The 26642-nt window shown below is 34.8% G+C and overlaps 3 protein-coding genes across 3 annotated transcripts; 2 read left to right on the top strand and 1 right to left on the bottom strand.

Annotated features, from left to right (window-relative positions):
* Positions 1–375: 375 nt before the first annotated feature.
* On the bottom strand, positions 376–2876 carry LOC144352020 (uncharacterized). The gene is made up of 2 exons (XM_078009327.1): positions 2767–2876; positions 376–1361 (listed from the first exon to the last, which is right to left on the bottom strand). Exon 2 carries the CDS (start codon positions 1341–1343, stop codon positions 954–956), a length of 390 nt encoding a protein of 129 aa, XP_077865453.1. The 5' UTR covers positions 1344–1361; positions 2767–2876; the 3' UTR covers positions 376–953.
* Positions 2877–3085: 209 nt separating this feature from the next.
* Positions 3086–5387, top strand: LOC100376013 (NADH dehydrogenase [ubiquinone] iron-sulfur protein 6, mitochondrial-like). The gene is made up of 4 exons (XM_002734826.3): positions 3086–3232; positions 3800–3853; positions 4110–4232; positions 5100–5387. The coding sequence occupies exons 1-4, from the start codon at positions 3104–3106 to the stop codon at positions 5160–5162; spliced, it is 369 nt and encodes a 122-aa protein (XP_002734872.1). The 5' UTR covers positions 3086–3103; the 3' UTR covers positions 5163–5387.
* A 3393-nt stretch (positions 5388–8780) lies between these two features.
* Positions 8781–21469, top strand: LOC102809597 (uncharacterized). Its single transcript, XM_006816561.3, has 7 exons — positions 8781–9014; positions 9109–9250; positions 9419–9488; positions 9712–9737; positions 10515–10595; positions 11698–11852; positions 16032–21469. The coding sequence occupies exons 1-7, from the start codon at positions 8905–8907 to the stop codon at positions 17323–17325; spliced, it is 1878 nt and encodes a 625-aa protein (XP_006816624.1). The 5' UTR covers positions 8781–8904; the 3' UTR covers positions 17326–21469.
* The last annotated feature ends 5173 nt before the right edge of the window (positions 21470–26642 follow it).

Consider the following 26642-nt stretch of genomic DNA (forward strand, 5'->3'; position numbering starts at 1 on the left):
TGGGAAGGTAAGGATTAGCCCTTCTGTATCTTTATTTGGGTGAGTGGTCCTGCTATTTGTGCAGTTTGTTGTCATTTAGAATACAGTAAATCAATACATAATTTTAATCGACTAGCGATAAAAAAAAAATGTTGATGTTGTGAGCGGTCCTCCTTTCACCCATGTAGAACTGAAGCGCATACTCACTGAACTTGTAGGACTGGTTATATACCCTTGTCTTTGAGAGCAACTGACTCTAGGAAGATGCAACAACTAATAGAATAAATGATGATACCGGTAATATAGTAACAGATTCTGGTACCGCAGCAATCACTACAACTGCTGCTGTTCTCTCCAAGCAGGAGAAATCAAAAATAAATCAAAACTGACATCCAATCAGAACTGGAAAGTACATCTCAGAGAGAACAATTTTATTGTACATGTACACAATCACAACACATTAATCTTGACAGCAGGTTGGTGGGTAGTCTATTGCTGAGCAAAGTGTAATAAATCATTCTATCTATGAATGATTGTTATCAATTAGGAACAAATCAGTTTTATTGTTTTCATATAAAACAAACAAAAGGCGAAACAAGCAATTGAACAAGTCATTAATTTTGAATGTCGATCAAGAAATTTAATTATTATTTGAAATGCATAAGAGTTTCATTATAGCATTCAAAAGGGGTAAATATTTATATTTAGATAAGTGGTCAAAGCATGTATATTCCTTTCTGGTGACAAATTATATCTGATAATATTGTTTTATATAAAAAATTCAAGGACATCAAAATCGATTGCCTTGATGCCCAAGGAATTTGCCTTCGTGACCTTTGGTATGTTATTTATATATGGTCAATTTTGACATTGAAATTAATTTTCTTCTCAACTTCGAAGTTTAAAAATCGATCCCAAGTTGCCATCTCATGTAGTCTGGTAATGATGTACACATAAACTTAGTACCCAAGATCTTAGTACCAGAAATCTTGGTCAGTAAGATACTTCCTTGGATAGGGTTGTTTGTTGTCAACAATTAAACTTCTCTGTTTGTGCCTGGGGTGAGTCTTACACATGACGTATCGTCGTCCTTCTCGTTTAACAAAGTAACAATCTTCGCATCTTTTTCGCAGTTTCACTTTGGATTTGAATGAATTTACAAGTTGTACGGTAGGCGTTCTTTGCAGTGAATTCTGCTGCTTTACTGGTAGAACTAATGACTGTTGTGTAACTGGTAAAAGTGCATAGCGATGAAACAGGCTGTATGGAGAGTTTATTATTTTATACATTGAATTTACAGGAATACACAACCTTCGAGGCAGAGTTGATAGCACCATGCTGCATTTCCCGATCAAGGAAACCATCTTTTTATTGACAACTTGCTGTAAAATAAAAAGAAAATTGTTACCAGCCAGTAAGATTTAAGTAAATTGTCAAAATATGACAATACATCAACTACCGTAAAATCTGTATTAAAAGCTGCATCCCTAATAGAAGTCGCACCCATTTTTTGTGAACAATTGAGAACCAAAAAAACATCATTTTTCATATGTGTTGATGCTCTAATAGATGCCGCATCCACTCTGTTGCATTGTACCATTTTAATAGAAGCTGCGACTTCTAATACATGTACATATTTTACATTATTTCATGCTCTACCGACTGTAGTCATGGAAATATAATTTTTGGGAGATGCATGTCAGTGTTGTCGAACTTAGACTACCTGGAGAAAGTGTAATATCATTTTGACGCCTCTTCATTAAACATGCATCAGCTAGCAGTGCGTTCTCTAACAGAACTGATTTTGTAGGGATCTTAAGTCGGAATGAAAGTTCAAAAACCTTGTTGGGTCAGCCTGGTTGTATGTGCCTGTGATGAGCTTCTGAAAGCACAAACCATATACCTCCATGCACAAACTGAATACTATATCGTTGCAGTGGCAAAATGTATTTGGGGGGGGGGAGCTTCGCTTAACATTATGGAGCGAAGTCGCAGAGAAGCTATGCATAATCCAGATATGTATCGTCATGCGTTGGGGGGGGGGGGCATGGACCCCTAGATCCGCCACTGTATCGTTGTATGCTTTTCTTACACACATAGTTCAGTAAGAGAGGTTCAACATTTAGTAAGAGTTCCTTATAGTCCCCTCACTCATAACTCTAATCCTAACAATGCCATGCCAGTGCTTCTCCCCCATTCTATATACCCCTATTCAGGTCATTTACAGTTATTTGGAGGGGCATATTGAATTACATTGGGGCTGAATTGTTAGGGTTTGGGTTACGGACGAGTTTGCCCTAAAGAACTCTTTCCCAAAATTTAAACTTCAATTCATCTTTACCAGTGAATATTATCGTTTCAATGCATATTTGAAACAAATCCATAAAACCATAAACATTTTGTTGGCCGTTTTGAAGGCTTTTAGTTATGGCCTTCATTTTGTTATGACTTAATTGTACATCAGATGACTGTGTGAACAGCTCAATTAGTACATGCTGCCCTTGAGAGAGAAAAAAAAAACACGTTACATCCCCTTATCTTATAAATTCTTGGAAGAATCTTAACTGTTTCTACAATTTCGACAATGTAGACCCAATTCTGTAATGGCCCCTTCTGTTAAAAATATTGCAGAATAATATATCAAATAATTGTCTGGGATACGAACATCCCATCGCAGAGGGCAGCAAACATGTGTCGTTCATGGCACGGCATGGGAAACAAAATTAACATGGTGCTGTGAACAAATCCTTCTCAATGTTAGCTTCGAAAATGATAAAATTGACTCACCGAACACAAACGATCAACTGAATTCTTTTTAGCTAGAGAAAATAGATGAATTTCAGCTAAATTTATCAAACCATTGTCCACCAGCACGTTTACGTGCACTGCATGAACACAACCAGACCACCTAAGTAACTTGAAAAAAATACTATTATGTCCGATTTGCATTTCACAACGCAATTAAACAATTTCAACAGCTACCATTTCATGCTCCACATTTTTAATTCGTTGTTCCATAGAAATATTAGGTATTGATAAATATCGCTGATAAATAAAATGTCAACCAAATTCTTTGTCGGGAGATTACAATATTTGATCCATCCCAGAATGCATTGAAAGTAAAATGGCGTCGGTGAGAATGTTTTGCTCTCGTGGTCCGTCGATTTCTCGGCAATTTTTAAATATTGCAAGGCCTATAGCTACATGCAGTAGGTGTTATGTTCAAGACAACACTGTCACCCACACAGGGCAGGTTAGTGCAACAGTATATATATGAATAAAGGCATGTTATTTGCACACTACTAATACTATGATTGTAACCGGGGATTATTTTGAAGGTTTGAAGAGCCTCTGTTCAAGTCTTTTTTTTATCTCAAAAGTAGCATGCACTTATTTGTTTTGAGCTTTTGACGTTTGGTTGACAAGGGTAGTTTAATGTTGGCTTTATTTTAGCCATACACAGCATATATACTAAAATATCGCAAATTAACCATAGACCATCAGAATTTTGTACGTTGAAAATGTTATGTGGTCATGATTTTAGAGTTTGGAAAATGTTTGTACCACGCAATTTCACTGTCTGCCATGGACGGGAAAAAGTTCCTTGAGGTCCCCTCACTCCATCCCCTCCCACTATAAATCAATATGCACCTCCAAGGATTGGTACATGTATATACAGTTGAAATGGAGGAGGGTACTGGAGAGGAAGGGTTAGTGTTTGAGTTATGGTAAGGGGGGGGGGGGTCCTAAAGAACTCTTACCGATGCCGGCTCGCTAGTGTCTTCATGTATGAATTGATTTTATGTCTCTGATCTCGTAGGTATTTGATAAATCTGATTACCGTCAGGTAAGATACAGTCAAGCTCAAAAAGAGGTAAGTTATAATAACGTATCTAATTATGTCTCAAAACACACTCAAGAAAAAAACAAACTACACAAGTATAAAACAGTATCTAAGAATATGTGCAGGGTAAATATTTTTACAAAGCGGAACGAAGATAATTTGCATCAACAGGATATTTATATATACTAATTTATGAGCACAACACAAAGCATTAGGGCAGTGGTCGTCGAATCAGTAAATCACATACCGGTACTCATTTAGTTATTGTTGTATCATATATATGTAGGTTAATCAGAAGTTTGCTATAAATCTAATTGATGATGTACCCCCAAAAGTGATTGCTGGTCGTCATGTTTACTGTGATGGTGGTGGCGGTGCTCTTGGTCATCCCAAAGTCTATATAAATCTGGTGAGTTTTTTTACATGTTGTTGCTCTCAGACCACTCTATCTTGTTAGAATCAACATATGCTTTGTTGGACTCAAACCATGGTACAGCTGTCAGCTAGCTTTGCGTTTTCATTGTTGTCAATAATTTGTCTTATTCTTTTGGGGTATTTACCTAGGTTTCTGATATAAGATATTTAGGCAGATTACTGTGCCAATTTTGATATATGGTGGTTTTGAAAGCTTTTTTTTTTTGCTCTTTGGTATATAGTTTGTGTATGATTTAATTCTCTGTTCGAGTATAATTCTAGTAAAGTAAGAAGTGAGCAAATAGTATAATATTTTTGTTGTATTTTGCGCAATAAACATGCAAATGGTTTAAAGGCAACAAAATGCACAATATAATACTGTAAAATACTTTATTTTAGCTTGGAACTAATTTTAGCTGAAGGAATGATTCAGTGAAACTAAAAACCCAGCAAATACTGTAAAATCTGTATTAGAAGCCGCGACTTCTATTAAAATGGTACAATGCAACAGAAGGGATGCGGCTTCTATTAGAGCATCTACGCATATGAGAAATTGTGATTTTTTTGGTTCTCAATTATTCAAAAAGAATGGGTGCGACTTCTATTAGAGATGCGGCTTCTAATACAGATTTTACGGATACCTTTTTTCCAATATTTTACATTCAACTTATCAAAAATCAGTGAAAATAAATTCCTTACAAAACACCCAAAAAGTTAAAATTAATTCCAGCTAAAATTTAGTATTTTACAGTAATTCCATTTGATCATTTTTGTACACTGCTTTAGTAAATTTTCATTTCAACAAAAACTAGTTAATATCAGGACAGCATGATAATATTATGTTTTTGTCTTCTCAATACAGGATCCACCGGGTGCACATTCTTGCGGTTATTGCGGTCTGAGATTTACAAAGAAGGCACACTGATGTCATGCAACTGTGTTTGATCTGAATGATTTATTGGAAATCATTGCTTTGCTATTTAGTAATGAGGTAGTTTTTGAATGGAAGTGAAACTAGTAAAGGTTATACAACATGGCATGTACTTGTATATAGTGTCAAAGCATGTAGTAAACTCGACTTCTGTATGCGTAAATGTATTATAAATTGGGTGTGTTCTTATAAATTAAACTTGATAATGTTTACTTTAAATGATCCTTGTATTCCTGACCCCCATACATTGTGAGTGCACTATGCTTTCTGCTTGAGAAAGTCCAATTTTTCACAAAATTAAACTTCTTTAATAAATAAATGAATCATAAACGGTAGTTAGTATGATTGTAGTATTCACTTGTGTTTACTTATGCAAGACCTATTTGCTTTAGGCCAGCTGAAAGTTAGCTAAATTATATGTTATGCTCAACAATGTCATAAAAACATTTTGTATAGCTGCAAGGACGCTAATGGAAGTTAACAGACATTTACTAGAACAGAATCTCCAGACAGTTCATTAACTACTATAAGCATCAGAGTTTCCATATTTTAACAAAGTAATACTGCAAATTTGTTGAGTTCTAGGTGTGTGTTGTTTTTGCAGCCCCATCATGGTTTGTGTTGTCATATGTTACGTAACTCCATTTATATAGGGTAATGACCTGTAGAAATCACACCTGATTCATGTACATGTAGTAAACTACATGTTGCTTTCAACCACTTGCTTACGTCATTCAGCAGAGAAAACTGAAATTTTTTGGTTCGTATCCAGGATGTTGATGCATAAAAAATTTACCATTTTTAAATAATGAAGGAAACTCGAGTCGTGTGAGAACAACCTAGTTCTGAAAAACGCCCCCTCCTGGTAAATTGGTATTGTTGAGACAAAGAAACTAGTAAACAGTTATTGTTTGATGGGTACTGTTGAACCATAACCATCTACAATTGAATGTTAGCAGACTGTTAGAAAGATGGCAACGAGCCAAAAATTAGTACCACAGATAAAAGTATTTGAAAATCCCAAACACTACTATTCGAAGGTGCCATAATGAATGTGAAGGTGAAATCTAAAACTTGAGTTGAACAGTGTAAAGGTAATTTGATGCGTGCCTGAGCATTTTTTTGCAACTGCAACCCCAAGAGGTGTGAAATGGCGCCGACTGTATCACCTTGCCCGTACATGTGTAAAATGTTGTGTTCTTTGGTAGAAAGTCAGTTGATAAGAATTTTGGGGGGTTGTGCACTGATCGAAAGTTTGATGGTGAATAACTGACTTGTTTGTTCATGGTATTATAATGCTGGACATTGAAGATTTCTCTGGATGTTGTATGATCAGAGTAACTGATTACTAACTTTGTTTCAAAATATTGTAAGTAGTGAATGTTTTTGTGTGTGAATTTAAGGTAATGTTCGGTAGGTATGCATTGATTTGTGAAATAAATGGAGTAAACGGCATATCAAATCATATATAAAACAATTCTGAGTATTCATAAATTTCATTTACAAAAAAAAAACTATTTTTCCTGGTTTTCCTTACAAACGCCCTTGACGTGATGGTAATTCAGAATTTGTTCACAGATAACCGAGTAGATAAATAAACAAGTAAATGTGGATATTTATATGTTCGAATAATCTTGTTTTATATTGCATCTTGATAAAAACAGGAAATTGTTTATCAGTGAAATAGCGCCCCCATGTGACAGTCTACGGCGTTTTTAAATTTTAACAGCGCCCTCTAATGGTTAAACTCTGCAAAATATTGCACGCAAACGAAAGATTTTACGCAATGATGAACAAAATATAATGTAATGGATAGCAGAGGCAATCACCTAAATATGATTAGCTTACATTTTTTTTCACAATCACAAAACTAATAATTATGTTGTTGGTTATTTCCGGCAATTGTATGCGTTAAATCAAAGATGAAGATCTATTGTAATATTCTTTTAATCTCTTTCCTCAACAAAAAAATCATCAATGAAAAAAATGTTCAAGCATCTTTGCACCCACTCTAAGTGTTAGTGCACGTGTATTTTCTGAAAAATGCTGGCAATTTTTTTTTACATGGACGATGTTGCTGGGAGACCATAGTTTACCTGTGCATGATTTCCAGCTTGAAAAAAAAAAAGTGACAAAAAGTCTGAAAGTGAATTCACATATATTAGTGGATGTCTCAACTCAAATCAAAAGCGATGGAGATATTAAATTGCAGAAAAAGAAAAATAATCTAATTTGTAAATTTATGCACGCATGACACATATATGAGAGAGAATAAAGCATACACTGTAATATTTGTAGTTTTGTTTACACCCCACCTTATAACAACACTAACTACCAATATATACTGTGTGGTCACGCTGCTCATTTATTAACCAATAGACTGTTATAGCGCCATCTAATGACAACAAAACAATAATTTCTCCCTATACCATGCACCGTGAGACATTTCATTATTTTACAGTAGAAATAATTACTCAAGTTCCCTACATTAATTTATTTAAAGTAGAAGCTTATAAATGTAAATGCAATTCTTTCATTTTGAAAGAAAGTGTACTCTCGGGCAATACTAGTCTAAGGATATCGACTTGAAAAAAGTTGGGGGTCACCAGGTTAATTTTCAATAAAATACTGGTTGTATTTCAGTAATAAGTGTCCATTTTGTCAGTATTATAATGCTTTTACCATAGGTTCCTATGGCAAAGATATTATGCCATATCTCAAATTGTAGGCTGGTGGCATAGGCTGGAAAAATCATATATTGTTAATGGTAGGGTACTTTGTGTTGTCCTGACTTACTTCAAAAACCTGGGTTTTAAAAAAATATTAGTTAAGTCACTATAACCCCAAAACGCTATTTCATGGTGTCATGGGACAATAACTTCATGATTTTACATAATAAACCAATAAACGATTTGTGACTAACTTTCTCAAAAAAAATATGAGTAGACTTCTACCCGATGTGAACTGCGAAGAAACTGCGATTACTTCTCCAAATAGCGTTAATAGATTAATATATTCTCTCAAAGCTTAGCAGACATACCGTATACGTACGTGTTTCAAATCACCCAAACTACTCAACAACATGATACAACACACGAACATATGTATTCTCACATAATCAACAGTACGAGGTTCCGTCAATTAGGCTCAGACACTAAGTAAATTCCCGAGTAAAATATGCAAACGCACGTTTTTTTTTTTTTTTAAAAAGTTGAAAAGCGGATATATTAAACCTCTTCTCACGAATACCCATTGAATATTGTAAAGGTTAACAGGATTAAAAAAAATAAACAAGGAAAAATGAGACGAGGAAATAAATATGTCTGGTAGTACGATAAGCACGTAGTTACATATGGCTTCTAACCGCCCACATCTGATACTCAGGACGAGTATTTTTTATTGTTGGGAATTATCTGTTCCGATATTTCATGAAAAGTAATTGGAGAGAAAAATATGCGGTGAGTTGAATTGTTTTTCACAGGCACGAAACCAAAACAAGTGGCCCTGGATACGGTTCGATCGTAGTGTGTTCCTTGGGTGCCACCTAATATTACCGCCTAATTTACATAACAATGGGTTCTGTTGTCACATACCACAAGACCATTGCGAACGCTCCTAGAGAGGACATTTATCGTCGGTTGAGTGCAATATTGGCTAGCTAGTTGAACTACTGTCATGTTGTCGATAATATTCTCACGTTAAACGCTGCTTGTCAGATCACATCTCCCAAGACAACATGGGCCCAGAGAACGCGATGACCGGCCAGACGCTTCTGACAGCCGTCTACAGTCAAAACTGGCCGGTCCCCGACCCAGCTCGATCGCCGTCACGCCGAGGGTTTCAAGGGTAAGTGTCATGTTTTTCGAGTTGTTTCACGATTCTTCACGACTTTCAGCTATTGTTGTATAATCACTATGTATGTTTATGTCATGTTCTTCAGAGACAAGCGGAGACAGTTGAACCACCGAAGTAACAGCGCACAATTCAGGCGGACTGGGTGGTTATCGACCGAAGAACGTGCCGAGTTGATGTCTCGACCACCGACACCTTGTCACGGTCTCAGCTCTAACACCTTAGACCGGGTAATGCCGAACTCTTCCACGTCTCGCTTTTATTACTCTCTACCGAACCTTATGAATACATTGTCACTCTGTGAATCAAGTAACCTTATTAGATGAGCATTTTGCGAAGTGTGATAAAGGTGAAAGTTCGACGGCTTTATTAAAAAAAGGTATATTTTTTTTTGCAAGGACACGCTGAGGTGGAGATCTTGGACACAGCGAAGCGATGGCCAGCTAGGCGAAGAAGATAGCCACACTGGTGAGATATTATTTAGCTTCGTTGTACTTTACCTTCACATCGACGTTAAGAGACACAATATTACAGTATATGGCGGTACTATTTAATGTTACTATAATTATTTACTTCACTGTCAGTTAATTGAATGCAAAAATAATTGAATCAATCCAGTGATTAGGAACATAGATAATCACAAAATTGGAACTTTTTGTAATTTATCCTCCTTTTATTTTCTTAAAAACAGATTTGTCGTTGTACAAAATTACACAGGTGAGTTTTCTCTATTCTAAATGGCTTTCAGTATTCAGTGCTTTATTTACATACAAATCTGCCACTAATGGCTTCACCATATTGACATGGGCAATGGGATGTTTAACTATTTTGATTTACACCACAATCACTTGTTTTAATTTACACCCAGATATCACTCTCTCCCCCAAGCCACTATATAACAACATAATTATACTTATGATGAGTAAAACTACCTCTTTAAATTTCATTTTGTGTTTCGTTCTGAAAAGATAGTATGAAAGCGCAACGCTTTTGAGTGTTGAGCTGATACTGAGTACGAAGTGTTGTATTGTGTCGATGGATTTATGAATAGCTTAGGCAGGCAGTCGGCCTGATAGATTTTTTCTTGTTGAATTGGAATATATCAATTGCATGTTGAATTGACCGGTTAATACTTAACCCTGCGGGGGATATACAAGTAACCATGTGGAACTTAAATATTCGTGTTTCTGCATAGAATGTTTTGCTGAACATTAGACATGGTAGATGTTAATCTATGTAGTGGAATGATCAGAGTTGCTGAAGGGGGTATTGAGACACTGTTTGTATTTTGTGAACTTTCGTTGAAAATACTCCCACAGGCATCCTTACAGTTTTGAATGAAACTTTTAAGTCGTAAATTGTTCAACCAAACAGAAAACACAAATACCATAAGCGGCCAGTAGGTAGTCTGCAAAACTGGGTTCGGTTTCGAGCTACGGTTACGCTCAAACTACAAGTAGTACTTATCCTTAAAGTTTCTACCTCTTCATACAGGACACTTTCAAGAAACTTTCCAGACAAGTCAAAGACGTCAACACTATGATGATAAATAAATTCCGCAGTAATGGTTTCAGGGTGAGTTTTATTTTCTTTTGTGTATATTTTCAAGGTGTGTTTTCTTTTGAAGTCGAGAACTGATGTATAAAGTGTGATGTTTGGACAGGGGAGAGAAGGGGGAATTCAATAAATATATTTTAATTAGAAATTTTATTAGACAATAAATTATGCATGTAATATAATTCTTCTATGCTCAAAAAGTACATATTTATACCATACTACAAACACAACATTGTATAAATAAAGATTATTAAATATTAAACAATTGTTAGTTATATTGTATAAAATTTCATAAAAAAAACTTTGTTACACTGTTACCGTAGTAATAAAATGATCACATGCACCAGCAATTAAGTTTCATATTTTAAATACACTCAAAATTATAACTGTGGTTCACAGGTATAGTCAACACAGTCAAGCTGTTGGCATGGTAACTACTACAAGATCTCTGCGGGCATATTCCCGTCAATGTGTAACACAGGAATGTATTGATCATCGCTGTGGCACCTACAATGTGTTAAAAATAAACTTGTCTAATTTGAATATGGAAAACTTTGTACTCATGTCTTGATAAGAAGCGAGCTTTATCAAAATCATGTTGACTCAGACTGATATATCTAGTGTAAACATTATTGATTTTAAAATCACAGACAAGGTATACTAGATATGTTTTTGTCGATATCAGTTCTTGATTTTTTAATTATGGTTTTATTAACTGATATTTATGATTGATGCAAATTTACTTTTAATTAAAAATAATTTAGACACTGAAACAAAATTTGGGACATGTCATCCCCCCAAGCTATGGGACACTATACGTTTTGTATAAATAGTGGCAGAAGGGGGAGGGGCTGTTTTCTGCAATCAGCAGGACTTTCATCACATGGCAATATATATATATATTAATACATTGATCTAAGATTGAATACAAGCAAACATGATTCATGACAGGAAGGTCGCTATGACAACTTATCGGCATGAGCCGTTGTGAAATATTGCGACTATGCACTGCTATGTTCAGCGTGTCGTACAGTATCTTGCGATCAGCCAATCAAACACACATGTTTGTTTCGCAGATCTTGTCGCTTAATTTATCGTGTTTTATTTCCTTCTTACACAGAAACACTACATGGGTAGCGAGAAGACGTCTCCCAGCATTCATAGCAGCAAATTAGCGTCAAGTTTGCGCTCCACCAGGCCATCATATGAGCGCTATCAGCTTGACACATCTAATGATATCACTGTCCAGTCTCGACAAGCAAACCCAATGGCAAGGTAAGTTATTTTTACTGTTAGAGTATGGAAAATTGCCGGTATGCCTGTGAGCAGCCATTGGTGGACATGTTTGTAGTGGTCTAGTGGTATGAGTGGTCCTTTATTTTGAGTCAAACAAATTCAACATGATTGCTTTGTACATTGATTTTGCTTTCATGTATTTTATAATTTTATTTTGTTTTTCTTATTTCTTTGTAAATTTGAATATTATAATCTACTGTAATTTCATAAATATTAATTGCAAAATAGTATGGCAATGAACATTCCAGTCACAAGCACTTCCATGAAATGTTGTCATCCTGACAATCTGATTAAAATCTGATGTATGAATTTGATTTTAATTTTACTTTAAATTTTATTATTTTTTAATTGATTTTATTGTTTTTACGTACATCTTATTTTGTACTACTTTAGATATCACTTTGTGGGCTTTCACAATCACCAAAACTTTAAAAAATCTAACTAATAAATTCAAATAAAATAAAGTAAAAGAAAGTTAATGGTAAAAATAAATAATTACACACATATTTAAAAAAAATATGAGAGAAAGAAAATAATAAAGCCCAAACTAGGATTCTAATCAGTGTCATTGTGAGTACCCACAAGTCATCAAACCCCGAAAATTACTGGCCAAAATTGTACATTGAAGGGACTATGCCAATTGTTTGCCTCGTTCATCTGTTTTGCTTGCTTCTCCTCCCTCTTTTACAGCTTGATAGATCACCCCCAGCTTCTCAAGTGTGTCCATAAACTCAATTTTTTTTTATTTTTTCAAAGTCGTCTCTTACTGGCTAAGTTAATTCAAAACTTATAGACCCATAGACTGATATTAAGAAAATATTTCTTTCTGAATTTACAAATACAACTTTTTTTTAAAAACACAATTAGTACTCTCTCAATGTATTAAATTGAATAACAACAGTTCAACTGCTATTTGTATTGTGTGTGATCTTTTGACCTGTATTTCAAAGTACAAATTAGGAACACTTAGCAACAATTGGTCACATTGTATCCCTTGTTAATGAACAGTTATTAATATCTAGTCTTTGGGGACTCTGATACCGTTTACTTAGGGAGTCCTATAAACGGAAATATTTCTTTCATTTGACAGCATTGCTGGCAGTATGGTAATATACACGATGTAAAATACTTGATTTAATTTGCCCTGGGTCTGACCGTTTATTACAATTGAGAGCACACCCATCCCTTGACAATACCTTGTTGTTGAGATATACAGAACTTCTCCGTGACCTCAATGGTTTTCACACTGAGCTATTGTCCCCAGTCAAATACTAGAGAACTATTATTACCCCAAATCAAACACCAATAATGTTACGCTTGATTCAACAAGTGAATTACATTTAGCTCCATTCAGCACAACAATGCTAAATCCACTGGAAAATGAGACTGTTGTAAAAGTGATTTTTTAATTGGAGTGTTGATTGGCGTTCCTTTTTATTGAGACGAGGGGGTTATTAAATGTTTGAAAATTGGGCTGTCATGCAATACCTGTGTGATATGCGAACACGCCCATCCTGGAATGCTATCAAATGCATAACAATACAGATACGCATATTTCTGTACACTCGCTAAATAACATATAAAATATTATTTACTCAATTTGAAAATATATATATATATATTTCACCCATTGAACTAAAAAAAAATTAACAATTTTAAAGCAATAAACATTACAATACCATTTGATATTATCCAGGAAAAACCTGTGAGTGCTTTGTCTTTAATCGCATGGAAATATATTACTTAAAACATGACATGTACAACACAGTACGTTTACTGTGTGACTTTAATATTATCTGTGAAGTATGTCCGTTTCATGGACAGCCATAGTCATAAATAATAATTAACTCATTAAAATAAATTTTTTTTAGTACATTTCGGCACAGACAAATTCTTTATAAATCAGAGAAAATCATGATATAAGTATTTATTTTCTGTATTATTAGCACCTGCACTCAGGGAAATAACAGCAGCATGTATATATATTTATTGTCAATAAACAAAAGCAAAAAGTGCACTATTGGAAATATGAATCTGGTTAAACTATATTCTAATTAAAGCATTCCAATGATTCACATGCCTACAAACAAGTTACTCAGTTGGTTTTGTATTTATTTGTAAAACTTATTTTTTAAATACTACGTGGTAATATAATTTTCAGAATTCTATTTTTCGCCTTGCATGTCGTCCATTTCTTTGGTTATTGTGAGACTAATTTTCAATGTGAAGCGGAGTTCTGTTGCAAAAATAATCAGCATGATTAAAATGAACGAGCATGAAATAGGGGAAGTATTATTTCCTGCAATATTGTCGATATCATGCTGACAATCAATAACGCACTGAGACATGTGAAGTAGCTTATAGACTATCTACTTGGCAACCATTGACAGACTCTAATGTGTACAGATTTCCATGGTAACACTGTTGGGTTTGATTGTCAATGAATTGGAATGTGTCATTGATTTGTATTGGTATAATTAATTTCCATGGACTAAAGAGCGCGAGAAGCGTTGTCAACTCATCACGCTAGATGAGTTTCAGGCAGATTCGTCAGCGCTTGCTATATTTTGTTTACCAGTTTCCCACACTATCGATATGGAGTCTTTGTTGACGTAATTCACTGTATATTTTGCAAGTAAATACAATTAAATCATTTCCTAGCAGATTTGAAAAAAAATGGAAAATTAAATTTGTTTCAGGGTCTGTAGTATTCTATTAATCCATTTCAAAATGGACATCAGAGTGTGAGGTAGTTATCAGGAAATCACAATGTCTCTGTTTCCCTGTAAATGACATGGGTACTCAGCTTATCCGGATTCTGTAGTGTTGTGTAATTTTTATAACCTTTTATAAAGAACATTGAAAACACCAGGTACTTGTTCTATTAAAATTAAAGTGCATATAAATCTGGATCATTAAAATATGACTTATTTTGACCATAGATACATACTGTCATTATAATTTAAGTGCATCAATATTAATTGAGCAAATATGTTATTGAAATATGGAGATTGAATAAAATAATTGAAAATACTAATTATATAGTCTTTTTTTAATACCCAAATAGTCATCAATCGTCAAAAATAAAAAACAGAAGCCCAAAACACAGTCCCTCTATGGACTGTGCCCAAAACTAACTTGCTTCATTGATTCATCGCTTGTAACATCACTTGTGAATTTATTTATCTTTCTTTGAGAGAGAGAGAGAGAATGTGGTATGACATTACTATTAGGTTCATTTAATGCTGGTGCTGTTGCCACATATGGAAATATGAGATTTGATTTTATTCTGATGACAAAGGATATGATTTTCCTATTTGGTGTAATTCCATTCTAAAAATCATTCCTAATACTTTCTTTTAAAGCGGGGGAGTGGTTTGTCTGTGCATGCGTCAAATGGCCATAGCATGTCATTGTTTACAAACAAGCGTCTACCCATGAGCCTCTGCGTTTGGGACTCAATTCCTGCATGTGCGTAGGTGACAACCTTCTCGCTTCAACATATAAGTTTCTTGTGCATTATGCATATAAAAAAAAATTGCTTTTTGATTTTCTTTTTTGGGGGATTTGGCCTTAAAGATCAATCTGTCAAAATAATTCACTTTATGGGTAACATTCATGGTACAATGCTACCACACAGACAGTAGATGATTTTTCACATCTGCACCAAATTTTATAATACAATCCAATAATATTTGTCTAAAAAATTACTAAATTGGCGATGTGGATAACTTGTTTAAAAACAATTTTTGATATTGTATCATTTATTTCTAAATAGACATTGTTGCGACAGCATTCATCGCAGTATATGTTTGAATGTTATGAATATTGTAGTGTGCTTTAAATAACATATAGGTATATATAAGTAATTCCAGGGCATATGTTCATCTCTGTTTACATATTTATGAAACGTGACTTCCAAAATAATAATTTTTTTAGGTAATTGATCATGCTTTATTATTGTTTTTAACTTGATAAAATATAAAACGGAACTATTTAAACATTGTCAAAAACAATCAAAATTGTTCACTTCGTACATGAATTTGCTGACTGCTTTCAAATTTGAGATAGTGACAATAAATATTTATGTTCATTCATTCATCCATTCATTCATTCATTCACCTAAAATAATATTGTCATTCAATTTGTGTTTTAAAGGTTGCCTAGGACAGGTTCGGCAAGATCACAATCTTCCTTGTCACAACGGCCGCATTCAACGCTATCGTACTATAGCACAAGATCCTCAACGTCTTCGTATGAATACGACAGATTGTCCCATGAAATTGTGAGTGAGTTAGGGGAGCTTGACACACCTTCACCCTATTATGACATACCTGATGGGCCCTTTAGGACAGTTAAGCCTAGCACATGGTCTGACACAGAGAGTGAGAAGTCTGATGCTGCAGAGAAACAAGAAGATAATAATGAGGATGACGAGAGGTACGAGAGGCAGAAGATGCAATATAAAGTACAAGATTTCATCATTCCATCTGATCTAGAAGATGACGATGTGGATTACAATGAATCAAATATAGAAGATGAGGATGATGATGAATTCAGTGAGTTATTGTCCGTACCTTTTTGCAATATGGATTTGTTTTACCTATCTTGTCTTGAGGATGATTGGAAAGATGTTATCGAAGACAAACCGGAAGGAGATGAAGAGGTAATAATGGACAAACTAATTGAGTTGGAAAGGTTGCAGTGGTTAACTATAAACTGGGAAAACGATAAACAAAATAAACTAAAAAAAAGTAGTAATAGTAAGCAGAAGAATGGTATGGAAAGGGCGCAGAGCGCAGGCCCCAGTACTAGATTTCGGAGCAGAAACTGTGCTGAAGACTGTATGCAGCCGGCATGTGCTGGGGACTGCCCATCGAAGCGTGTGCAGTCGGCAAAAGGATGTTTACATTGTAAAAAAAAGACGTGCAATGGTTCATGTACAGAGTACGGTTATCATCATTTTGTACGGCAACCACGATCTGATAGTGATGATGAAATGTTGAGAACAAGACCCAAGTCTTGTCATAGTTGTACAAGGAAATCAACTAGAGCTAATACAATCAATGCAAACAATACAGTACTTGGTCGACCCAAGTCAGCTTATGCTACTTTTAGTTTGTCCGAACTGTATAACGTGGAACCAAAATCATTAGGATCTTGTAGCAGAATGAACGGGGCTGTTCAATCAGCACAACAAATTGTCATATTACCGAGTCATGCCACAAGTCGCTCTTCAACTCCAACATCCACCAAAACATTTTCACGTCCATCTACTGCGAAATCAACCACAGCACACCGTCCAAAGGGACGAGATGCTGTGATTCCCGGAAAGAGCTACACATCACAGAGAAAAAACTCAATCACCAAACTGTGCGATGTCAATATTGTGAAAATGAATTCCAGACCAAAATCACGCAGGAAAAGAAGGCCAAGAACAGCTAAGAAATGAATATTTAAATTAAATTGCAAGAAATTTAAACCATTTAGTACAAAAATTACCCAAACTATACTATTTACACAAATTAACTGTTACATATTGACTAAGATTACCAATGTTAACCTTTTCAACACCAGTTCCCTCTTTTCATCACAAATTCACAATACTCTCATTTATAGTCTGCACTTTTCTTCAGAAGATTGGGACAAAAATAGTCACATTTTTTGAGTAAAAATTGAAAATAGATTCAAATTTTGTCTGTTGGCTCCGAAATTAGGGTTCATTCCCAGAAATATTGACGAATGTAGGAAAAAAAGTGCAGACAAATTTAAAGAAAGTCTCAAGTATGAAAAGGTTAAGTGCCTTAATTTAAAAGTAAAATGCTGTATCTGTGCATTAAAACAGTTTACTACTCTGGCGTTAACAAAGGCATGTACGGTACTAGTATGTTGTAAATCATTTATAAACCTCAATATTTACAAACTCAAGTTGCAGTTGCACAGGAAGTGATGTCGCAGACTTGTTGGATCAATCGGCTACTCTAATTTGTGTGTGATCACGCTGTGAAATGGAAGAGGGACCAGTTAAGCTAATTTTTATGAGACTGATTTTAAATGGGTTTATAATTATTTATAAAATAAACATGGTCTTGTTGACATCCGTGTATACATGTACAATTCGGTAACAATTTCCGCCTTGGCAGATATCTCCTTATAATACCCAGACAAATGTTTCCATCAAGGGGTGGTGGAGAAACACTTGGGGAGGGGGGGGGGGGTTGTAGAAAATTAACAAGAGAAAACCAAAATACAAATCTGACAAAAACAAATTCTACATATCAACAGTAAATTCATCCAAAAAAAAATCAGAAAACACATTCTCCTTACAACCCTATGATTTCTAAAGTTATAATTCAGAATTTAATTCTTAATCTCTACACCTGTAGCTAAATTAACAATGAAAAATTCTTTTACATAATTCTGGTGCAGAATTAATGTTTGCCTAACTCAATCAAGATTGTATAAATTTCTTATAAACAAAATTTATAAAAATTACTTATTTTCCCCGAATATATGTATATATTAGCAATATATTTTACCTGCTTAAAAAAAATTTACATTTCATAACACTATATTTTTTTATATTCTTTAAGTGTATGCAAATTTTAACATCTTATACCCTTTGAACCCACTGCTTTCTACTTCCATGATGAGTGAGTTGGCTTGTGCTGGGTTAAAAGATTTTAGAAATAAAATAATTCTTAAGGATGAAGAGAATATGTCCACAGAGGATGTCCACAATAACTGCATAATGTATAAAGAATGTGAATAAATAATTTGTATTCTGGCATCTGTGAAGAAAATATTTCCAAAATACATACACTGTACCTAATTCTTCCATACCTTTATCCAGATTTCATTGATATTGCCGTAAATGTCCCAATATTTATTTGCCATAAATGTCCCAATATGCATATTTATTTGCTGTTGAGATGTAATTTCACCAGAAATTAGCATAAATTATTAATTATTGACCAAGATTTTAGGTAGCATATCAAAAGTTCACAGGTAGCCATTTTGTTTTTCAGATTTTTATTCATTTGGCACAAAAGTCATGTGACAAATTGATTTCTAGTCTAAAACAAACATAGACAAGACAATAATTATTGCTGTAAACAAAGCATGTGTCTTTGTGTGAAAATAATAAAAGTTGCATTTTGCATCTTGTGGATGTTTTTTGGCCTGCCATTGGAATTGAGCAAAAAAACATGCATATTTCTCATTCATAGTATTGTTATTTCAAAGTGCTTATACTAGTCAGTTATCTTTTTGTACAGTCCGATAACTACACATTTTGGTAACTAAAGTTCATTTTGGTGAGCTCAAATGTGTATTTTCCAAATTGTTATTCAGAACCTCCAAAAAATCATTGAAGTTGAAAATAATCGCAGCAAATCTTAGAAAACATGATTAACGAGCGGAATTACCACACATCGTATGCAAGGTTTTCGTATGAAATGGAACACTGCGGCGTCAACAAAATTAGCATACAGCGTGAACTCATTGATATATTTGTAGTCGTTAATTTAAAGCAGGAGGGTTGCCACCTGTGCAGGAATTGAGTCCCAAGCGCCGATAACAACACGCGCTTAAATTGCAAATGCAAAGGCTCATGGGTAGACTCTTGTTTGTAAACAATGACGTGCTATGGCCATCTGACGCATGCGCAGGTGACGACTCCGCCGCTCCAACACTAGTTCCATTGTGCTGTACTGTGGGAGTGTGTATGTAATAAATACACAATCACATGATATATTGTCTTAGGTTGACGTCAGTCGACGCAAAATCTTCAAATATGTCATTTTTGTCATAGCAGATTTCATATGGTGTATAATTATATAATTGAATGAAAATTTGCATAGAATTACTTTGTAAAAGTGTGATAGAGTATATTTCACTATAAATATTACAATCTTGTTATGATGGACTTTAACCTTGCTTTCTATGACAGATATGGTAAGCCATATAGTAAATAATGGTTCTGCAAATAATACAAATTACAGAATAGTTTTGTACAACACAATTGAGAAATAAATGTGACTGTTGTTTTATAACCAGTATGAACTAGTAGTTATTACTAGTTGATAACAGAAATCTGATGAATTCATTTTTTTTTAAATTCCATATATGTACACATTTCTTCATTTTAAAATTGATGTTTTAGTTTGTCATGAACACATTTTCACAATTTTTCTGACATTTTTTTTTAAAATTCATACAAAAATTTTAAAAACAACTGACGTAAAAGATTAAATGACTCGCACAATGTGCATACTATTTTTAAGCGCTTGGCTGCTGCCCCCAAACATTTTTACCAAATATCGATATGATCTAATGTAACCTTGTAGCTAATGCATTTTTTTGGCAGCAGGTGCTAAATTAATGAAGAAATTTGTGTAAACGTACACAATACATGTTCGATAGAAACAAGTATGGTGTTTTGAAGGGTTAAACTTTTTTGGCTTGATGTTAAACCCAAAAACCATCAATCATATTTGACATATGTTGTATGCATTGCATTGGACCACTATTGAACATGTCTTGACACAAAGACTGGTGTATGGGGATAAGCAGATATAAGGAGACTATTTGCGGAAAATGCCAGGGTTTGTGCTGGAAACATCACAAAATGTATAAAGTGGCAGTGCAAATAACTTTGAATATTTTTAGTATGGTTTGAGCATCATTTTGTTTAAAATGGTATCTTGAGAAATTACAGTGGTGTAAAATTTATCGTAAAATAAAAAATGCTGTAAACATAGCATTATCGATAAAATTATGTAAATGTTCCCTCAATTTTTATTATATCTCATTTTCAAATTAAAATTATTTTGATATGATAAAAAAATATTCAGAGTTCTTTTCATTGTCTCTTTAATTTGTTAACAAGAATTGTTGTTTTGCTAGTGTGCTCCTCAATTCGGAATTTTATTATATTTGTTTTTGAGTAGAGCATTGCAATATTTTTTGTTTTAAATGTGTTATGTGGTGAAATAATAATCATCAAAACATAAAAGTTCTTCTGTACAAGCTGTTATATAATATCAAGCATTTTTACTGTAGACTGGCAAAGAAATTTTCTTTTATATAATTCCATTTTGACCACAAATATGGTCATTTTTATATGGGGGTCTTTAAGAATTTAATTTAAAGGGCGACAGTCGTTGTGCCGCGTCTTGTTTGATATGGGACACATAGCGACGTATACAACGCGTGTAAAATACATTGTTTCTTTACAAGAAATTCGAACACGCGCTGCGCGACGACCACCGCGCTTTAATATTTAAGGGTCTCTTGAATTTTTGTTTTCATAATTTACTGCTACACAGTGAAATGAATGAATTTGACACAAAATATGCTAAATGTTTTTGTAACCATGGCAACTAGCTAAATGTAAGCACATCTATTGGTGTTGCGTGCATATAAGCTTAGCAACAACACTACTTTGAGAATCCAATTTAAAGCATGTATTTTCTTTTTAAATTGTTTATATTGAATGGCACATTTTTGTACTGAAATGTTTTATAGTTTACATCATTTGATATTTTTTATGTCAAGCTCGATAATAAATGATGTTTTTTACATAACAGATTAAATTTGTTATTTGATGCATACTTTTGAACATAGTCCAATAGTAAGAGCTCAATCATTGATGGAAGGTCGCTCTTAGAAATCATAAACTCTGATTTGGAGGCCAGATTCCTCCTGCGCTTTTACCTCTCTGATGTCTTCCTTATTTGTTTTAATGCTAAGACTGATAATGACTAATTTGCATACTGAAGAGATTTCCATGATTCTGACTAATTGTGCCCCTCCCCCTTTTTCTGCATCCTTTGTGTAGAATATTCATTGCAGGAATATTCATTTCATACATTTCTAAACATACCAATGGTATCTCGTTTTCAATACAGTTACTTAAAGGGCAGTGGTCTTTCATGTGCAGCGCCATGTTTGTTAATGCCCCCCCATAGTGATGTACATGTGTACAATTCAAGTAAAATATTTTATTTATCTCAAATTTGAACATGACAACTATGATTTCAAGCGGAAGGGTCGTCACCTGCGCATGTGCGATAATTGAGTCCCAACCAATGATAACAATCAGCGCTAAAAACACAGCGCAGGTGACAACTCCCCCGCTTTAATTTCCACACTGTTGTGACGACAATGATGACACCATTACATGCTCATAGAAGAACACTTCTTGGCTGTGAGCACATAGCTTGTTTGTATACATTTATACTTGTGGGTTACAAGTCTGAGAGTTGTGTCAGCGGAGAAAATACGAACATATTTCATCACTGTTATTTATGTACAAAATAGTCTCTTACCTGCCATATGGATGATTGAGTATTGTTGATTGGTAATGCTTAGTTTATCATGCTTGAATATGCGTATGTTTTAGGGAATAAATTTTGCATATGAAAGTTGACCCATTTTTTTTTAATTAAGTAATGACAATAAATTTTCAAGAAAAATGACAATGACGTATTTGTTCGACATCGCCCGATTTACATATTTGTTTCAGCTGGATAAATTTCGGTGTTATTTTTTGTTTTACGAGTAGACTTGATTCTTCCAGTTTTACCATGGCAACTACCTTCCATAGAGCATTGCTAGCTCCTTTCAACTAACAGTTTGTTGGTGCTCCTGTTCGATAAATAAAGTGTGCTGTGCTACAATTCAATTGAACTTGAATGGACCTGAAACTTACCAAGTTCAAACTGGGCAGTCTGTGCTACAAATCAATTGAACTTGAATGGACCTGAAACTTACCAAGTTCAAATTGGGTAGTCTGTGCTACAAATCAATTGAACTTGAATGGACCTGAAACTTACCAAGTTCAAATTGGGTAGTCTGTGCTACAAATCAATTGAACTTGAATGGACCTGAAACTTACTAAATTCAAACTGGGTAGTCTGTGCTACAAATCAATTGAACTTGAATGGACCTGAAACTTACCAAGTTCAAATTGGGTAGTCTGTGCTACAAATCAATTGAACTTGAATGGACCTGAAACTTACTAAATTCAAACTGGGTAGTCTGTGCTACAAATCAATTGAACTTGAATGGACCTGAAACTAACCAAGTTCAAATTGGGCAGTCTGTGCTACAAATCAATTGAAATTGAATGGACCTGAAACTTACCAAGTTCAAATTGGGTAGTCTGTGCTACAAATCAATTGAACTTGAATGGACCTGAAACTTACTAAATTCAAACTGGACAGTCTGTGCTACAAATCAATTGAACTTGAATGGACCTGAAACTTACCAAATTCGAACTGGACAGTCTGTGCTACAAATCAATTGAACTTGAATGGACCTGAAACTTACCAAGTTCAAATTGGGCAGTCTGTGCTACAAATCAATTGAACTTGAATGAACCTGAAACTTACCAAGTTCAAATTGGGCAGTCTGTGCTACAAATCAATTGAACTTGAATGGACCTGAAACTTACTACATTCGAACTGGGCAGTCTGTGCTACAAATCAATTGAACTTGAATGGACCTGAAACTTACCAAGTTCAAATTGGGCAGTCTGTGCTACAAATCAATTGAACTTGAATGGACCTGAAACTTACCAAGTTCAAATTGGGCAGTCTGTGCTACAAATCAATTGAACTTGAATGGACCTGAAACTTACCAAGTTCAAATTGGGTAGTCTGTGCTACAAATCAATTGAACTTGAATGGACCTGAAACTTACCAAGTTCAAATTGGGCAGTCTGTGCTACAAATCAATTGAACTTGAATGGACCTGAAACTTACCAAGTTCAAATTGGGTAGTCTGTGCTACAAATCAATTGAACTTGAATGGACCTGAAACTTACTACATTCGAACTGGGCAGTCTGTGCTACAAATCAATTGAACTTGAATGGACCTGAAACTTACCAAGTTCAAATTGGGCAGTCTGTGCTACAAATCAATTGAACTTGAATGGACCTGAAACTTACCAAGTTCAAATTGGGCAGTCTGTGCTACAAATCAATTGAACTTGAATGGACCTGAAACTTACCAAGTTCAAATTGGGTAGTCTGTGCTACAAATCAATTGAACTTGAATGGAACTGAAACTTACCAAGTTCAAATTGGGCAGTCTGTGCTACAAATCAATTGAACGTGAATGGACCTGAAACTTACCAAGTTCAAATTGGGTAGTCTGTGCTACAAATCAATTGAACTTGAATGGACCTGAAACTTACGAAATTCAAACTGGGTAGTCTGTGCTACAAATCAATTGAACTTGAATGGACCTGAAACTTACTAAATTCGAACTGGGCAGTCTGTGCTACAAATCAATTGAACTTGAATGGACCTGAAACTTACCAAGTTCAAATTGGGCAGTCTGTGCTACAAATCAATTGAACTTGAATGGACCTGAAACTTACCAATTTCAAACTGGGCAGTCTGTGCTACACATCAATTGAACTCGAATGGACATGAAACTTACCAAGTTCAAATTGGGCAGTCTGTGCTACAAATCAATTGAACTTGAATGGACCTGAAACTTACTAAATTCAAAGTGGGTAGTTTGTGCTACAAATCAATTGAACTTGAATGGACATGAAACTTACCAAGTTCAAATTGGGCAGTCTGTGCTACAAATTAATTGAACTTGAATGGACATGAAACTTACTAAATTCAAAGTGGGTAGTCTGTGCTACAAATCAATTGAACTTGAATGGACATGAAACTTACTAAATTCGAACTGGGCAGCCTGTGCTGCAAATCAATTGAACTTGAATGGACCTGAAACTTACCAAGTTCAAATTGGGTAGTCTGTGCTACAAATCAATTGAACTTGAATGGACCTGAAACTTACCAAGTTCAAATTGGGCAGTCTGTGCTACAAATCAATTGAACTTGAATGGACCTGAAACTTACTAAATTCAAAGTGGGCAGTCTGTGCTACAAATCAATTGAACTTGAATGGACCTGAAACTTACTAAATTCAAACTGGGTAGTCTGTGCTACAAATCAATTGAACTTGAATGGACCTGAAACTAACTAAGTTTAAATTGGGCAGTCTGTGCTACAAATCAATTGAACTTGAATGGACCTGAAACTTACCAAGTTCAAATTGGGCAGTCTGTGCTACAAATCAATTGAAATTGAATACACCTGAAACTTACTAAATTCAAACTGGGTAGTCTGTGCTACAAATCAATTGAACTTGAATGGACCTGAAGCTTACCAAGTTCAAATTGGGCAGTCTGTGCTACAAATCAATTGAAATTGAATGGACCTGAAACTTACTAAATTCGAACTGGGTAGTCTGTGCTACAAATCAATTGAACTTGAATGGACCTGAAACTTACCAAGTTCAAATTGGGCAGTCTGTGCTACAAATCAATTGAACTTGAATGGACCTGAAACTTACTAAATTCGAACTGGGCAGTCTGTGCTACAAATCAATTGAACTTGAATGGACCTGAAACTTACCAAGTTCAAATTGGGCAGTCTGTGCTACAAATCAATTGAACTTGAATGGACCTGAAACTTACCAAGTTCAAACTGGGTAGTCTGTGCTACAAATCAATTGAACTTGAATGGACCTGAAACTTACTAAGTTTAAATTGGGTAGTCTGTGCTACAAATTAATTGAACTTGAATGGACCTGAAACTTACTAAATTCAAAGTGGGTAGTCTGTGCTACAAATCAATTGAACTTGAATGGACCTGAAACTTACTAAATTCAAACTGGGTAGTCTGTGCTACAAATCAATTGAACTTGAATGAACCTGAAACTTACCAAGTTCAAATTGGGCAGTCTGTGCTACAAATCAATTGAACTTGAATGGACCTGAAACTTACTACATTCGAACTGGGCAGTCTGTGCTACAAATCAATTGAACTTGAATGGACCTGAAACTTACCAAGTTCAAATTGGGCAGTCTGTGCTACAAATCAATTGAACTTGAATGGACCTGAAACTTACCAAGTTCAAATTGGGCAGTCTGTGCTACAAATCAATTGAACTTGAATGGACCTGAAACTTACCAAGTTCAAATTGGGTAGTCTGTGCTACAAATCAATTGAACTTGAATGGACCTGAAACTTACCAAGTTCAAATTGGGCAGTCTGTGCTACAAATCAATTGAACTTGAATGGACCTGAAACTTACCAAGTTCAAATTGGGTAGTCTGTGCTACAAATCAATTGAACTTGAATGGACCTGAAACTTACTACATTCGAACTGGGCAGTCTGTGCTACAAATCAATTGAACTTGAATGGACCTGAAACTTACCAAGTTCAAATTGGGCAGTCTGTGCTACAAATCAATTGAACTTGAATGGACCTGAAACTTACCAAGTTCAAATTGGGCAGTCTGTGCTACAAATCAATTGAACTTGAATGGACCTGAAACTTACCAAGTTCAAATTGGGTAGTCTGTGCTACAAATCAATTGAACTTGAATGGAACTGAAACTTACCAAGTTCAAATTGGGCAGTCTGTGCTACAAATCAATTGAACGTGAATGGACCTGAAACTTACCAAGTTCAAATTGGGTAGTCTGTGCTACAAATCAATTGAACTTGAATGGACCTGAAACTTACGAAATTCAAACTGGGTAGTCTGTGCTACAAATCAATTGAACTTGAATGGACCTGAAACTTACTAAATTCGAACTGGGCAGTCTGTGCTACAAATCAATTGAACTTGAATGGACCTGAAACTTACCAAGTTCAAATTGGGCAGTCTGTGCTACAAATCAATTGAACTTGAATGGACCTGAAACTTACCAATTTCAAACTGGGCAGTCTGTGC

The sequence above is a fragment of the Saccoglossus kowalevskii genome, chromosome 6 (genome assembly GCF_978046115.1).
Source record: "Saccoglossus kowalevskii chromosome 6, keSacKowa6.1, whole genome shotgun sequence".
In the NCBI taxonomy this organism is placed as follows: domain Eukaryota; kingdom Metazoa; phylum Hemichordata; class Enteropneusta; family Harrimaniidae; genus Saccoglossus; species Saccoglossus kowalevskii.